General features: G+C 55.8%; 1 protein-coding gene across 1 annotated transcript in view; it reads right to left on the bottom strand.

The window, feature by feature from the left end:
• Positions 1–516, bottom strand: part of ABLIM3 (actin binding LIM protein family member 3) — a 56280-nt gene extending 55764 nt beyond the window's left edge. The window contains exon 1 of the mRNA XM_075509473.1: positions 266–516. Coding sequence (XP_075365588.1) covers positions 266–278 — 13 coding nt within the window. The 5' untranslated portion in view covers positions 279–516. The remainder of the gene's footprint in view (positions 1–265) is intronic.
• Positions 517–17202: the final 16686 nt, after the last annotated feature.

The raw sequence follows: 17202 nt of genomic DNA, 5'->3' as shown, positions 1-17202 counted from the left end.
GTCCGTGATCTGCCCTCCAAACCCCAGAAATACAAGCCAAGAAAAGTACTCAGTGGAGATAAGCACCACAGCTTAGCCCACATGAAAGAAGGGCCAGCAAAGTCAGACCCTATCAGAAAGCAAAAGACAGGCAGGAAAATAAAAAAAATATATCCTATTAGGCTTGTCAACCCTGTTGTGACATTTTCTTTCCAATTCCTCCCAGCCAGATCGGTGCAATACCAGCCCAGTTCCCATAGCAAAGGCAAGGGAAAGCCGTACTTACTGCTAGTGCTCATCTTGCTGGTCCTCCTCTGTCCTTCTCATTCAACAAAGGGGGCAAAGATGCTCCTTAAATCCGCTTTTTCTTCCGCCCCCCGTCAGCGGGAGGAGGTTGCCTCTCCCCTTCCTAGGAGAGATATTTCTGTGCGATCCGCCGACTAACGCATCCCGAGGCAGCTCCGCGACCCAGTACGGCTATCCCCCCGGCTGCCGCTGCTCTCGCTCCCCAGCTGCCGGATGGCAAGGTCAAGGGTGTCGCCGGCTGGGGGGGGGGGGACGAGGCGCAGCGGGTGGGGTGGGGGGACGCCCGGGACCGGCCCGGGGGAGGGTCCCGGGCGAGGCGCTGCCATGCACTGCGGAGCGCGGCCGCCGCCGCTCCTCTTATAGCGGGCGTGGAGCCGCGGCGGGGGACGCGCAGCGCCGCGCAGCGCCGCTCCCCGCCCGCCCGCCCCGCCCCGGCGGCTCAGCCCGCGCACGGCCGCGCCGGGCGGGGCAGCGCGGGGCAGCGCGGGGGGCGGCGGCCCGGCCCGGCCCGGGGGGCGGCTGCGGGGCGCCCCGCCTCGGCACCGCCGCCATCTGCTGGGCACCGCCTGCCCGCTGCCCTGCCCTGCCTGCGGCCCTGCCCGCGGTCCGGCCCTGCCCGCTGCCCTGCCCTGCCTGCAGTCCTGCCCATTGTCCCGCTGCCCTGCCCTGCCCTTCCTACTGTCCTGTCTTCGATCCTGCACGCTGCCCTGCTGGTGACCTACCTGCTGGTGACTACCTGCTGGTGACCACCTGCTGGTGACCTACTGGCTGCCCTGCCGTCAGCCCTGCCTGCGACTCTGCTTGCAGCTCCCGGGGCTCCCAGGCCGGCCCCTCCTTACAGCGGGGCTCCCACCCAGCCCGGCGTTGCTGCCATCCAGCCCTGGGTGGGACTGGCAGCCGTTCCCACACCACTCGCTCTCCAGCTTGGCCCTGTGGTGGCTGAGCGTGGAAAGAAATGGTGTCCCAGGACAGAGGCATGGTGGGGAGGGATAAAATTTATGCTGAAAAGCTGGATTTCCTCCAGTGCCAAGGTTCCCCTCCAGCAGCTGTCCAGGCTGGCCACCCCCAGCTGTCCTGGCAGTCCCACACCGGGAGCAGGGAAGGGGCTGTGAGTGTCTGCACAGCTGCAGGCTGCAGGATGGAGAGGGGGCTCTTCCCTCGCGATCAGCAAGCAGCCTTCTCCTTTTCTCCATTAGCTCCTTGTTTTGCTTGTGAGACGCTATCTATCAGAATAAAGCCTTACCCAGCGGAGCTGCTCCCAGGGTGCGAGCAGAGACAGGGCTGTGGCCGCCCTGTCTGCGGAGCCCCCGAGAAGCAGCACTGCGATTCAAAGAGGCGAGCTATGATCTTGCCGCTAATGAAAGGGGTTTTTCATGCAGCGTGACAGGCGCCGCATCTCTCCCGCTCCTGGGGCTGGAGTGCCGCCCAGAGAGGGCCTTTTGCTTTCCCTTTCTCTTGCTGTTTTATTTGCGGTAGCAGATGTTTGCGGTGACATGACAAGACAGGTAGCAGGTCGTGTGAGCTACGCCTGTGCTACCGGTGACGTAGCCAGCTCGCTGCAAGCCCTGCTTGCCTGTCCCCTTCGGCTCTGTGCCCTTCCCAGAGGCATCAGGTGGGTGGGAAGAGCAGGACCAGCAGCAGGGGCGGGGGTCCGGGGGCCCCTGCAGGGTTGAGGGGAGCAGGCAATGGGAAAGCAGTGCTGCTGATACAGCACGGCGGGATGGCTCAGGCTGTCCCATGGCGCTGATTTGGGGCCCTTTGTGAAGTTTCCCTGTGCCTGACAAGTGCCCGGGGTGTCCCCTCCTCGAGGGAAGAGCACAGGACCCTATCGCAGCAAGGCTCACTCCTACCGTATCAATAATCTCCATTCAGGGAGTCAATAAAGCAGACACGATGTGAGCTGGTCCCCATGGTTCAGTGAGCTAATTAAGCTTCTTCCGCTGACCTGGTTTCCAAATCTTGTTAACTTGCTGCTTTCAGAACAACTTGAAATTTCCAGCACAGACAGGCTGGGATTGCAGAGGCCTGCGGAGGAGGACGGGGTGCTTTGGCGGAGTGCAGGGGGCACCACTGCAGAACCTTTTCCCCTTTGTCCCCTCCCAGCCGGATGGTCCCAGCACCGTGGAGCTGCACCGTGGCAGAGGGGCAGCGGGCGCTGCCGGCGGGGCAGGCAGGCAGGGCATCGGGTGCCCCCCGCCATGGGATTTTTGGGTCTCGGCACTGGTGAGCTGACAGCAGGGAGCTCAAGCCCCTGTCACCCCCCCACCTTGGGCAGTGGCTCCCACACAGGGACCTGGCTCCTGGCTGGGCTGCAGCAGGGGCCCGTGGCACAGGGCACTGGTCAGAGCCCCTCACCATCAGCGCTGTCCCAGGGTGTTTTGGAAATCCCATTTCCTTTTCTTTGACTGAGGAAGCTGGCTGCAAAGGCGGCCATAAAAGGGTGTTAGGGATGCCTGAGACAAGAAGTCAGAAATGAGGAAATGTCAGGATGTTAACGCAGCCTCCTTTCATCCCTTTGTGTTGTGCATTGCAACACAGTCTTTCATGGCAATTATTAGATGCGTATTTTTCCCATAAGGCGCCTGCCTCATTCAGTACCCAGCATGTACCACGTAGCTCAGGCTGTGCAGAGGAAGCTGCTGCCTGCAGGACCCTGCATCGTTCAGTGAAAAGGGACATGTCGTGATGGGGGTAAGAGGACAGAAGAAAAAAAGTTGCTAATTTAATTTAATTTTACTGATGGCTTCCCTGGACACTGGGTTTCTTATCCTTGTGTCCTTGGCCTTGTGAGATGCTGAGAGAGTCACCCGAAGCAAACTTTCTCCACGCGGTCAATAACTGTGTTTCTTCTTTCCTGATGGCTGACGCGAACACCGGCTGGCTGATTACTGGGACAGCTGGAAGTTGCCGGCTGCATGTGAAACCACCGGGAGCTGGGCTCAAAATGTATCTTGTGCTATACCATCATCAGGAACTTGGAGAAATCAGGCCCACCACCTCTGCAGCTGGTGACCTGGGAAGCCACCACCCGCACGTTTCTGTTTGAGGCTGTGCTCAGCCGCAGTCCCTGGGAAGGGGTGTTGGTCCCCCGGGGCCGGAGGGACAGCCCCTGTCCTGCTGCTGCAGAGCGGGGTGCCTGGGGAAAGCCCCAGGGACGGGGATCCCTCCTCACTCCTGTGTGACTTGGGGACCAGGTGAGGCATGGAGAGGGGAATGCAAGGGAAATATAGGATAGCAGGTCCCAAGGCCAGGAGAGACAGGGTTAGGATTGCTCAGAGAGTTAAAAGATCACATAAGCGTCTCTGTCCTCAATGTGCATGGAGGGATGGTTCAGCAGCAGCCTTAGCTCTGGCATTTCTGTTTTACTTGAACCCATAGCATCCCTTTCAGCACACCTAGATACAGACACATGCTAGATACATACATGTTTGCAAACACACACACATACAGTCACATGGAACAGCTTTCAGAGGTCTTTCTGTAGGACCCCCAGGCTTTCCACCCACTTTCTTTCCCCTTTGACTGGTAGTCATCTTGGTGAACAACCTTCACTGCTGGGCCCTGTGAATCACAGTTGCAGGAGTGGAAATACCTTGGCCAGAGATCCCAGCTGCTGCCCTTGCTCCAGGGTGTCGTAGCACAAATGTGTCTGTCTGTCTGTCCCAGAGGCACCAGCTGGCCGAACGCACCCCTGCCAGCCTGAGCTCCCGGCAGACCTGCCTGCATGTGCACTGGCAGCGAAAGGCTCTCCTTTCTCAGCAAGATTTAAGTCCAAACAACGGCAGCAAGATGCCTGCGGGGACCCCAGTGCAGCACAGCCCGACGCCTCGCGTGGAGCACTGGGCAGGCTGCAGAGAAGCAGGACTCTGACTCATCGGAAGCTGGTGACATTTTCCAAAAAAAGCCTGTAAGTCCGGGGCTATAATGTTCCCAAAAGGCAGCAGAGAAGCCTAAAGGGTCTGGAGACCCCATTATACCACAGTGCATGGTCTGTGTCATGAGATGGAGGAAATTCTGCAGCACTGGGCAGTTCCCCACCCATTTTTCTCTTGTCCCCTGCTTCCCCTGCGAGGTGGCATCTGGCAGAGGTAAAGTCAGGAGTGGTCAGATGCTGCTGCCCACTGTCCTGGTGCAAAGCCAGACTCACTCTTCTAGTGATGACAGAATTACTTTCCAGATGATGGAGCTCAGCATTTTGCTCTGGGAGTCCCTGGAAAACGTAGCGACTGGGACCAGAGGCAGTGAACTGGGCAGCGGGTGTTTTAAGAGGGGGCCCTGGGAGGCTATGGTGGGACCTGACAGCACAGTTGGTGCCTCATCCAGCACAGGACCCCACTCCTCTTCCTTAGTCACAGCAACCACCAAGTCAGTTGCCAGTGGTTTGGCTTTCTTCCAGTTCACACAGCAGCACAACAGCCCTTCCCAGCAATTCCCCATGTCGGCAGGAGGAGACACAGACAGGCAGAGGCAGATGTTCCCCAGGCTGCCTGCATTAAAGTGATAATCAAATGATAGATTATTTTCAAGCAAACTCGCATTTTCAGTCATTAATTTTAGTGCTGTGCAAACGGTTTCAGTGAAAAAAAATACCCAGACAGTGGAGAATGGTTGTGAGCTGGATCTGCTCCAGGCAGTGCTGGTGTGCACTACAGCCCATCCGTGACCTGTAGCTGTCCTGCAAAGCCAGGAAGGGATGCCTATGCCGTGCATGGGAGGAGCTACAGGTCCTTATCTTATTATCATGGGGGGTGAATCTCTAGGTCAAGTGCAACAAAAATTCCCAAATCAAAAGCAGATGACTGAAAACAAGTGCTGCAGAAGCTCTGAAGCGACTCGTCCTGCATGTTGGGAGTGCTGGGCCTTCACCTCCCCTCCTGAAAGATCAGGACATCAGGAGAGGAGAGGTGCTGCATGATCTGCCTAAGGCAGGGATGATGGCAAAGGTTTTAGGGCATTGGAAACCAGTGTTTATCCTAAAACCTGCAAGAGTCTTTCACTCTCTAGCCCTTCAGGAGAGCTAATGTCCGTGCGCAGACCTCTGCCGCAGCAGCATGCTGGAAAAGCCGAGGAGCACACTGTTGTGGCATGCAGCAAGGCCGGGGGCTCCCAGGCAATATTGGGGCTTATTGCCCGAGGCCAGGCACCTCAAGGCTGCTTTGTTTCCCCCCTCTGTGTTGTAGCTGAGTTCGTGTCCACCATGCTAGTACAGCCCCTCCTCCCGGCCCTGCTGCCGGGCGCGCAGGGACCCAGCGGGGACGGCTGCCCCGCAAAGCCCGGCCAGCCAGCGGCTCCCGCCGAGCAGCATCAGCAAAGTGCTGGAAAGGGAGATTTATACCAGTAGCAGCTCTGGCCCCCGAGGTACTGGACCTGCTTTCCCATTGCCAACTATGTTTCAACCCACTAAAGGTCATTGGAAGTTGGGTTTATTTTTAGTTTTCCCTTTTAAGTTGCCCTGAAGCAGCAAGGACTAATGGAAGGAAGAAACATCCTCCCTCCCATCAGCCGTTAGGTCAGGATCCCGAGATGTTGTTAATGGACAGCCTTGCCCATCACAAGCTGCCTGTGAGAAGCCCAGCCCATGGACCCCTCTGCTCGTGGAAGCTGGCTGGCACAACTCCCGTCTCCTCAGAGCTCCTCGGGGAGCACCACCTTCTCAGAAAGAGCAATGCAGCCTTGGCAAATGCTGCTTCTTTCTTACTGCTGGAGTGGCGTTATCACGATAACTTGTTTTTCCTTTTGTTCCTCATATAGTTTCATGGGGAAACGGAGAATCAGGGTGAGTCCTGACTTGGGGGACCTTCAGGCCTGAGCATGGCGCTCCTGGCAGCAAAGCTCAGACCAGGTCTCTGGACCATGCTGCCCGTGCAGTTCAAAGGAGACCAAGTGACATAATTCAGAAAAGATAATTTCTTTACACACTTCTGAGCATATGAAATACTGCAGAGTGGCCAGCCCCGGGTAGGCAGCGGGTTATCTCTTTTCTAGGAAATCTCACTTTTTTTTTTTTCCCCTGGTCTAAAAATGGAATGCAGACACTTAAAATAAATTCCCGGAGAACAAAACTGAGAAAACACAACAGGATCTGAATCAAAGTGTTTGGATTAATTAGCTTAAACTGAAAGCTTTCATTGTGATTTCAGCCTTGGCTTTATGTACAAAAAATTAAAGCAGCAAAGCTTTGTAAGTTGAAAAATCAAAACGTTCCACCCTGAAAATATCAAAAAAAGATGCTTAGCCTCACTGAGCTGCTTCATTGCTTTCTAAAAGGAAATGGCATCAAGACCAACACCTTTACAAGCAGCTTGGATCACTAAGAGCTTCAAAAAAACCTCTAGATCAGCATAAGCAGTTAATATCTTAATCAGTTTTTCTCTTTTTCTTCCAGAGGAAAGTCTAAAAATACTGGTTTTTTCCAAATTATCAAAAGATTTCTTTAAATATTTTGCCTTTACTGTATGGTTAAGCTTGAGCAGTGTGAATTAGATGGGGTGGTTCATATGAATCACATCTTTGCTCAGGCTCCACGGCAGGCACTGTTTGTATCAACGCTCGCTGGGCTGGCAGTGAGGAAAGCCGCACTGGATTTGCTTTTTGGTGGTATATGTGTGGGAGACAGCTGTTCAGCACCTTGCACTCGTACTGTGGATGTTGGAAGGAAAAGTAACATGGAGGTTGGGATTTTATGTGTTTGTGGTCTAAAGATGAACAGAATGTAGTTTTGTGACCATTTTCCTACTGTGGGTGAAACTGAACAATGCAAAATTGGAGATCTGGGGGGTTGTGCTCACTTTGTCATTTTTCATTCTCTTTCCTTGTCCGGTTCATTTCTGTTTCAATGGCAAAATAGGAACTGGGTAAAAGCAGAGGCAGAGGAGAATAATAAAGGAAAAGAGAGACGAGAGGGGAGAATTACAGGGAAATGGAGATGTTAAAAAGAAGTATTTTGAAATTTTGATTTTCTAGAGATATTTCCAAATGAAATACATTTCTTTTGGAAACCTCTCCAAGGAGAACAACTTTGACATTTTGAGTCATTTTTTCTTCTGATTTTCAGTTAGCTCTATCCAACGCAGCACCTGAACGCACCTTGGCTGCACGTCCCTGGCAGGGTTTGCCTGGTGTGTTACCTGACCAGTAGTGTCTTTAACACAGGGACAATAAAATCACTGCTGGAAATGAGTGTGGCTTCACTGACTGCTCATTAGCGCAGTGCACAGAGCCTGGCTTTTACAAGCCAGCAACTGGCGGTTCCCAGCCATGTGCTCACAGCAGTCCCTTGCAGATGGACTCCAGAGAGTCATCTTCCCCGGAGATGTCCTCCAGACCCGGCTGGCTGCACTCGTGTCCCCGCTGAGCCCGACGCTGCTGCTCGGGATGCCGGTCCCCTATTTCGGAGTCTTCCCTCGTTTCCCTTGCAAGCCCAGTTCTGCAATCCCACAGCGCTTGCTCCATCCTGGGGTTATTTCCCCATCCCAGGGTCCACCCTGTGGAGCAGGTGCAGGCTGCCGGTGCCCGGGGGCTGCGGGCAGCAGGGCTGGGGCCTGGCTCCAAAACCATTTTTGCAATGTTCGGACTGCGCGGGGAGCACGATGCTGGTGGCGCGGTAGTTGCTGCCATCTAATGGCTCTGACAATTAATATGCAGGAGGGGGAGAGCCCAGCTGCACTGTGCACTTCAGCCGGCTTGGTAGCTATCAGCTAATGAGCTGTCTTGTGGGGCTGCAGGGCTGCTGGGGGGACTCCGAGCCTGCAAAGCAGCACAACGTCCCGTAAGGTGACACTGGGCACAGAGGGGAAGGCAGAGGTCAGGCATTCCTATTTCAAAGCCTGGGATGAGATCCTTAGAGGTGATGCTTGCCAGTACCGGTAGCTCTGCCCTTCGCAGGGGAGGTCAAAGACGCTGTCACACCCTGCCGTCTGCAAGCCTGTGGAAGCAGTGGGATTTGCATGCTGGAGGTCTGCATCCCAAACCACCTCGGGAGACGTGATGGGAGTCTCCCAGCAGCCAAGCGGGCCCCTCAGCTGATTCCCCCTCTTGCAGCGAAGAACTGGGCGATGCAGCGAGTCCCAGGCAGGGCTGCGCTCCCAACACCGGCTGTGCCTGTCCCCCGGACAGCAGACCCCCAGCCTCAATGCACTCAAGCATCTCCACTCTGCCAACAAGGGTGACCCGGCACCGGCTGCGGGTCCCTGGCACAGGTCCCACACACCCCCCCGGGTGAAAGAGCAGCTGCCTGGCTTGTGTCTCGCAGCCAGCAGCTGCATGCCAGCGGCTCCCAGACCAGTCTGCAACTTGCAGGAAAACAGCTCAGATTCGCCTCTCTCGGGTATGTAGCCCTGATGCAGTGGCTTTCCGAGCACCTCCGCAAAGAAAGGTACAGTGCCACCTTTTTCCAGTTTATTGGACAGGAATAGCACAGCCTCTGGGATTAGCAACAGCTCCCCAACACAGAGGATACATTAGAGAGACCTTCCTCTGTTGTCCCCAGCACAGTCTGATAGCCATGGGCTACCTGGGGCGGCGGGAAAACCTGTCCAGCACATACAAAGCCACGGTGCAAAGGCTGAGATGGCCACTTGCACGCAGCCGTGTCTGGCCAGTGCTTTCCCTGTGTCCCTCTGGCCAGTGAGCAGCCGCCTCACGTGGGCCAGCAGAGAGGATCCCCTTCAGGTCACTCCAGGTCCAGAGAGGTGGGCAAGGCAGGAGGGCTCCCAGCCAGATCCTGCCTGAGCTCGCCACCCCAATGTGGGCTGCAGGCGTTTATCCACACCCCAGGTCCTGCATGGCCATACCTAGGGAGGTCTCAGTGCCCCTCAGAGGCTGGCAGCTGTCTACAAGCTACTTGCCATCAATTCTCCTGCATTATTGATAGGGTTAAGGCCATTTAATGTTCTGGCCAGTGCTGGGCAGAGATACTTCCAGTCTGGGAGAAGAGCAGGGATGAGAGGCCAAGGAGAGGAGCCGTGACTGGATGGGGCAGCAGGAAGGGTAGAGCTGGGGGACCTCCTTGCAGCAGCTCTTCCATCAGCCAAGAGAGATCAGGTGGCCAAGAGACACTTTTCATCACCTGGGGACCCTCTTCTGATGTGAAGACTGGGTGGATCTGGCTGCCGACTGTGAGTCTGTTCTTGTGGGGCTGATTCCTGGGGTGGGTGGCCATCTTGGCTGGGTGCACGGCAGGGCCAGGCTTCATGGCAGCGGGAGAGCTGAGAAAGCAGTGTTGGGGATGAGAGGGGGCACAACGGCTCCAGAGGAGGAACTAGTTAGAGGGACGGTGGGAAGGGCTCCTCTTCTGCAGGTGACGTGGAGAGCAGCACCTGCTCCATCCCAGGAGAGTCAGGGGTCTGGGACTGGGCTGCCTGGGGATGTGGAACAAGCTGGGAACGTCAGAAGCTCATGACACATCTCCTCGTGTCCCCTTGTGCCCTCCGCTGGGGAGCGTCCTTGTGCAGGATGGAGTTGCTCTGGGGCAGAGAGCCTGGCACCCCACCCCTCATCCCTGGCACCTTGTCATAGTGCAGACAGGAGAGACCTGACAGGAGTCAGAGGGAGCTGGGAGGAGTATCCCAAGGGTGCACAATGGTTTCACGAGCTGTTAGCTCAGATCTCGCAGAGGACACGAGGTCTGGGCTACCTCTGCGACCTTGGAAGAAGCTGTTCTAGAGGCAGAAAGAGGTTTTCCCTGATAGTCCTGTGCCGAAAAACTGCTGTGATGTGCGATGCTGTGGCTGTCCCCCCTGCAACCGCTGCCAAAGCAGTGGTGGTGCTGGAAGGTGCTGTAGCTCTGCCTGCACCTGGGCAAGGGTGCCCGAGCAAGGCAGTGCACTGGAGCAGTGACTGCTGCGGGCAGGATGGCTGAGGAAGGGATGCAATGATCAAAAGAGCTCGAAAAGGCTTTGAAAGGCAGCACCGTGGGGCTGTACGCTTGCGACTGCTATTCCTTGCCGCTCTCCTGCACCTTATCGTTAAGCTTGCTATAGCGAAACTGGTGCCTCTGAGACACCTGCACATGGAGTATTACAGTGGGGCTTTCCTGGACGCCTCCAAACCTTCCTGCAAGCTGAACGGGAAAAAACCCAAGATGTTTGCACAGGGGTGAACTAGAAGGCTCCTTTCAGCAACACAGTGCCAGGCAGGGGCTGCAGCGATCTTCAAACCCTGGAGCTCAGCTGGCTGGCTCTGGTCCTTCTTTCTTCCTTCCCATGCCTTATCTGTGGCCTCCACTTCCCTGGCTCTGTCTCCGCGCAGTCTGGAGGCTCCCCTGGGCAGTGACGCCATGCCGCTGCCTTTGAAGTGGTGGTCACGTTTGGAGAGCCGCAGCCAGGAGCACGGAGGATACTGGGGATTCACACCCCAATGCCAAGGAGGAGACCTCAAAGCAGCAGCCCGGGCTGCTCCCTGCATGGCTCCCTCCGGCGCAGGGGCGGCCGCTGTATGTGCTGCAAGGGTGGTCCCAGCCACCTGACCCACCCGGGCACGGCTGACACACACGGTCTGTTTTCCAAGAGCACTTACTTCCTCTGCCTCTGGCTGAAAACAATGCAAGAGGAGCAGGCCTCAGCATTTCTGAAAATTAAGCGCTGAGTTCAGCTTAGTTCAGCCCTGGAGCTCGCTTAACCCTTTAGTTGCGGGATGGAGCAAATTTCCTAGTGCAGGCAGCAGCTTTGGATTGCTGCCTGCAATTTGGTGTGCAGCACAGAACAGAGAAAAGTAAGAAGGGTCTTGGAGGTGGAAGAAAAGTTTTGAGTGAAGGCCATCAGCGAAAAGAAATATCTTAAAGCCAGGCCTGTCCGGCTGCATTTCAGTGACTTGCCATGCCGGTTTTGCTGCAAAACGTTTCACTTCCCCTGTGTCCTGCAGCCGTGCGTGAACCCTCTCCTTCCTGAGCTGTCCCCAGCTGCCGGCACACCAGGAAGGACACTGTCCCAAGGCCACCCCACCTTGGGCACGCGAAGGCGTGCGTGGAGGTACGTGGGGGCAGGTCCCTCTCCCCTGTGCTCCTGTCCCCCCACCTCAGCAGGCAGGCACTGGCGTGCAGCCTGAAGGGCCCAGGATTGCGGGGGGGGGGGGGCATGGTGTGGGCAGGTGCTTATCACCGTTCTGTGCCCATTTGCAGAGGGTGAAAGCAAAAGCAGAGAGTGCAAGAATGAGGAAATGTCCCCGCTGGCCCTGCTCACTCCTGCCAGTGTCCCCGCGGCTCCCCCAGCTGCAGTCGGTGCTCGGGCTGGGTGGGCTTTCAGAGGAGGAAAGGAAAGCACTGCTCCACATAATGCCAAAACAGGTCCCCCCACCCATATCAGAGAATCAAAAACATGAATCAGGAGTTTGTTTGACCTGAAACAAAATGTTTCATCTTGTTTGTTTGCTTTTTTCCCCCGACTGAAGTCAGGTTTAGACTGACTTCCTTTTTCTTTCAGGTTCATTTTTAAATAACAAAGTGAAAAGCACGGAGGCTTCGTTTTGAACCTGCCAAGGAATGGTCAACTTCTGAGCACTCCCAGAAGGAAACAGGAATATTAGAAAAGCTTGATAGTAACTCTTCCATTGTTTTCAAAAGAAAAAAAAATCCCCGTATTTTTCTCTGCTAGCCCTGTTTGTGGAGTTTAGCCGGGGTGCACAAATACTGCTGGGTCCACAGATCTCTTGTTCTGTGTGTCTGTATTAGCAGTTTGTCAGAGAAGAAGGGGTTTTCAGAGCTGAGCGCCTCTGCCGCCTCCCCGGGATGCCCGAACCGCGGCGCAGGTCGAGCCTCTCCCCGGGCTCTGCGGTAGCAGAGGCAGTCGGCGCACAGGGAGGACGGATAGTCCCCAGCCCCAGGGACGCGGCGCTGAGGCCGGGAGCAGGGGACAGGTGAGTCTGGGAGAGGCTGCTCGTGCAAAGCAGCCGCTTGCAACAGGAGGGAGCCGCGGCTGGTGTGGCCACGGTCGGGCCGAGCAGAGCCCCGAGCTGCTCCTTGATGCCGTGCCCGTGGGCAGCCTCGCTGGATCTTGTCTGCTGCAGAGCTGGGGCGAAGGTGGTGCCTGGGCGTTCGTGCTTCCCCTCGGGAGCCGGCGGTCTGCCGGCGTGCTGGGCTGTTTATAGCATAACTCCGGGTAACTCATTGACCTCCACGCCGGCGGCTCTGCTGGGAAGCGGAGGTTCCCAAGATGATAAGCCGCTCTTGGAAGAAATTCCTTTCCTCGTGCGAGGGAGTGGCAGCGCTGGGCACACTCGCCCGCCTTGCAAACACGTACACAGCCCTATGCACACGCACGGGCGCGCACCGCGTCCCGGCACCGGCAGCGTTGCCTCGGGGGACCTGGCTTGGAGAGGTCGGAGCTGCGCGACCAAGAGTTCTCTGGGAGGAAAGCGGTGCCGGGGAACAGAGTGAGGGGCCCCGCGCAGGCGTGTGTGGAGGAGCAGGTCAGTACAGCCGCTTGCACTGCTCTGCCCTTGCAGCCGCCGTGACGGGTCTCTCGCTGGGTGCCGGTCGCATGTCTGTGCCCTTCGTCCCCAGCTGAGCAAACACAGCCGGGACGTGGCGGCTGCAGGTGGTTGGAGCAGTCCAGTTCAGGGACATGGCTACATAAATCCAGGTTGGGGCAGAGAGTTTGCATTTTTGGTCCTGGCTGAATTTGAGGCTCAGGTGGTGATGAGCACAGTGGCGAAGGATAGGTTTGGTTTGGGTCCTTTGTACCCAAGAACTGATAGGAGAATGACAGGAGAAATCCCAGCAGACACACTGGTTTTAAGAAAGTGGATTTGGTCCCAGGGAAGGGTGCTGCTGCGTGACAGCCCTGGAGACTGACAGTGGCTGCAGTGGCTGCGTCCTGCGTCCCCCAGACAAAGGGTGCCTGGACGGTCACCCTGCCTCCTGTTTCGTGCCCTGGGGAGGGAAGTGTGGCTGGCTGGCGCTTCGCTTGCAGAGGCTGCCCAGCTGGCATGGCTACACCGGGCTTGCAAAGGGAGCAGAGACCCTGGAGAGCTAGCACAGGCAGAGACCCCCAGCCAGCGCAGGCTGAGACCCCTGGGAAATTGCTTCTTTACTTTTTAGGACTGGGCTTTTCCAGGGAGACCAGGCTGAGGGCTTCAGCAGCTGCAATGGGGGCTCTCCAGGGGAGATCCAGGGGTAGTAAGCAGTGGGGTAGCGAGTGGAATGGGAGGTTTTTTGGGTTGCTGGCCAAAAGGAAAATTAAATTTCAGGTCAAACAGGAGGTTTATGCCTTTGCTATAAAGGGGTGGGTTTGGTCACCTTGGTTATCTAGGTAAACTTAAAAGTAAAAAGGAATTTCAAAACCACAAATGAAGATATCTTTGTTTAGAAAATGAAACAATGTTGTGTTGATTTAGAAAAGAAAAATACTATTTTCCCCTGGGTAGAAGAATTTAATGCTAATTGATGAGCAGGTGTTGCTAAAACCAACAGCATTCTGAATGAAGCAAAAAGCTTTGTCTGAAAACACCTGCCCTGTTCGAGCACTGACCCCTTTGACAACATGGGCTCAAACCAGCAACATCTTTTGTGTAAAGATGTGCCTGACTTCATCACAGAAACTCAGGCAGTGTGCTCTGAGCACAGGCAGGCAGGCCAAAACCCACACCTGACCTGAATTCCCCCTCCGGTTCCTGCACCTTCAGAGCATCCCTAGGTCGACTGGGGGAGTTTTCTAAATGCGGAGCTTTCCGGGGCTGGCATGCAACAGGAACAGGCAGTGTCCTTGCCACAGGGAGAGCAGCAGCGGCCTGTCCCAGCAGCTCACCTTCGTGCAGGTCCCCGCGGCTGCACAGCTTTGCACGGGAAAGCTTGACTTTAGCACGCCAGGAGAGAGCCGCAGCCCTTTGCACCCTAATGTCTGGGGCTCAGGAGGGCAGGTGAGCTGCAGCGAGGAGGATGGGGAGGATAGTCACTTCTCTGGGCAACCCCAACATTTCGACATCTGTTTTCTCCTGATGAGGACTAGAAATCCCTACTCTTTTAGCCTTCTCCTGGGCAGGCAGGCTGGTGCCTGGCCAGGAATGCACAGGAGCATCGCTTGTTGCAACCCCCCCTGAAAAGCTTTTTGGTTTGACTTCACTTTTGTTAGAAGTTTCGCAGCCAGCTCCATGAACATGGACTCTGTCCTGCCACAGCCTGTCCCACAGCTAGCTACTCCTCATGCTTTGCTTTAGGGGTATTACAGTGGTGCCTGGCAGCCCCCGTCACAGCACGGGAATCTGTCTGGTGAGAAATTACTTACTGAAGTAATTACTCACTCCTCTGGAGAAGCTCAAGGCCTTGTCATCATGCATTGGGATGCAGCCTGGGTGTCCAGGAGAGCCAGCAATGCTCCTGGAGCACACCACAGCAAACAAGTCATTGCTGTGGTGGCACTGGCATTGGCTGGTTGCTGAAGTAAAGGTCCATCCCTAAAAGACCTCCCTACCTGTGACTTCTCTCCCTAGCCCTTTTGGTTTTTATTTTGCAGGACCTGTGTTGCTCTTCCCCAGAGATGCTCTGCAGACATCTGCCACCCATAGCACAGTGAGACCACGCAGCCAGTCCTGAGTCCTGGTCCTGGAGGCTGGGGAAGGTCAGAGTGTGTGAGCGAAGAGGGAAAGAGACTCCATCCTGGGCAGCCCAAGGGATCCCGCACAGCAGCCAAATCAGTCCCTCCTGGGGTTCACATCTGGGGTTCAGACAGTTCTGATCTCAGAGATGAGCCCTGCTGGCCTCGCAGAAGCCCGCAGTGTATGTGCTTGCAGAGAACTCATCTGTGGCTTGCCTGGACATAGCTCTGCTCCATTGAGGTCAGTGTGGAGCAGGCGGTGCTGCCAGTTGCCGTTGCTGTGAAACGGGGAGAGCGTGGCTGTGCCGGCTCAGCCGGGCAGGAAGGTGGTCCAGGAACGGCTGCACAGCCAGCCCCGGATGGAGGATGCCGGACGAGCCCCAGTGGGGCATCCCTGCAGGTGAGGCAGGTGCTTGCAGCAGCGTCAGGAACAGGGTTGCCTTTGGAGGCTGGGGGACATCAGCATTGAAGCTCTCCGGAGGGGCCAGATGGAAGCTCGGGCGGGCTCAGCAGACCGCGGGGCTCCCTGTGCTGCAGCCAGCGGGAGGAATGAGAGGAATGTGCCATGTGGGCCAGGCAACATGCTTCCAAAGGCAAGGGTGAGAGCAGAGCCCGGGGCAATGGTGGGGCCAGCACAGGGCAGCAATGCCAGCCGGCGGGATGAGAGCCCTCCAGAGTGCTGCATCCAGCTCTGTGGCCCCCAGAACAAGACAGACATGGACCTGTTAGAGAGGATCCAGAGGAGGGCCATGAAAATGATTGGAGGGCTGGAACCCCTCTCCTAGGAAGAAAGGCTGAGAAGAGAAGGCTCTGGGGAGACCTTATTGCAGCCTTTCAATACCTAAATGGGGCTTACAAGAAGGATGGAGAGAGGCTTTTTACTAGGGCCTGAAGTGATAGGATAAGAGGTAATGGTTTTAAACTGAAAGACCCTAGATTTAGATTAGATGTAAGGAAGAAATTCTTCACTATGAGGGTGGTGAGACACTAGAACAGATTGCCCAGAGAAGCTGTGGATGCCTCATCTCTGGAAGTGTTAAAGGTCGGGTTGGATGGGGCTTTGAGCAACCTGGTCTAGTGGAAGGTGTCCCTGCCCATAGCAGGAAGGTTGGAACAAGGTCTTTAAAGGTCCTTTGTGCAACTTCAACTTACCAGATGCCTGCTGGAAATACAATACAGTGGAGAGGAACAGTCTAGGAGGTTCCTGGAGTGTGTGGCAGATAACTTCCTGACACAGCTGGTGAGGGAGCCAACTAGAGGAGGCGCCCGCTTGGACCTCTTGTTCACGAACAGAGAAGGACCGGTGGGTGATGTGATGGTTGGAGGCTGTCTGGGGCATAGCGATCATGAAATGAGAGAGTTTTCAATTCTTGGAGAAGGAGGAGGTCAGCAGAGCTGCCACCTTGGACTTCCAGAGGGCAGACTTTGGCCTGTTTAGGGGCTTGGTTGACAGAGTCCCTTGGGAGGAAGTCCTGAAGGGCAAAGGAGCCCAGGAAGGCTGGGCATTCTTCAAGAAGGAAATCCTAAAGGTGCAGGAGCAGGCCGTCCCCATGTGCCGAAAGACGAGCTGGCAGGGAAGAAGACCAGCCTGGCTGAACAGAGACCTTTAGCTGGAACTCAGGAAAAAAAGGAGAATTTATGACCTTTGGAAGAAGGGGCAGGCAACTCAGGAGGACTACAAAGATGTCGTGAGGTTATGCAGAAAGAAAATTAGAAGGGCCAAAGCCCAACTAGAACTTAATCTGGCTGCTGCTGTAAAAGACAATAAAAAATGTTTCTGTAAATACATTAGCAACAAAAGGAGGACTAAGGAGAATCTTCCTCCTTTATTGGACGTGGGGGGAAACACAGTGACAAAGGATGAGGAAAAGGCTGAGGTACTTAATGCCTTCTTTGCCTCAGTCTTTAATAGTAAGACCAGTTCTTCTCGGGGTACCCAGCCCGCTGAGCTGGAAGACAGGGACGGGGAGCAGAATGGAGCCCCCACAATCCAAGGGGAAATGGTTCGCGACCTGCTACACCACTTAGACACGCAGAAGTCTATGGGGCCGGATGGGATCCACCCAAGGGTACTGAGGGAGCGGTGGAAGTGCTCACCAAGCCGCTTTCAATCCTTTACCAGTCCTGGCTAAGCAGGGAGGTCCAGTTGACGGGAGGTTAGCAACTGTGACGCCCATCTACAGGAAGGGCCAGAAGGCAGATCTGGGGAACTACAGGCCTGTCAGCCTGACCTCAGTGCCAGGGAAGGTTATGGAGCAGATCATCTTGAGTGCCATCACGCGGCACGTACAGGACAACCAGGTGGTCAGGCCCAGTCAGCAAGGGCTTATGAAAGGCAGGTCCTGCTTGGCTAACCTGATCTCCTTCTACGACAAGTTCACCCGCTTAGTGG

The sequence above is a fragment of the Mycteria americana genome, chromosome 8 (genome assembly GCF_035582795.1).
Source record: "Mycteria americana isolate JAX WOST 10 ecotype Jacksonville Zoo and Gardens chromosome 8, USCA_MyAme_1.0, whole genome shotgun sequence".
Lineage (NCBI taxonomy): Eukaryota > Metazoa > Chordata > Aves > Ciconiiformes > Ciconiidae > Mycteria > Mycteria americana.
Note: the sequence above shows the minus strand (reverse complement) of the source record. Positions and strands in the feature narration are given on the sequence as shown.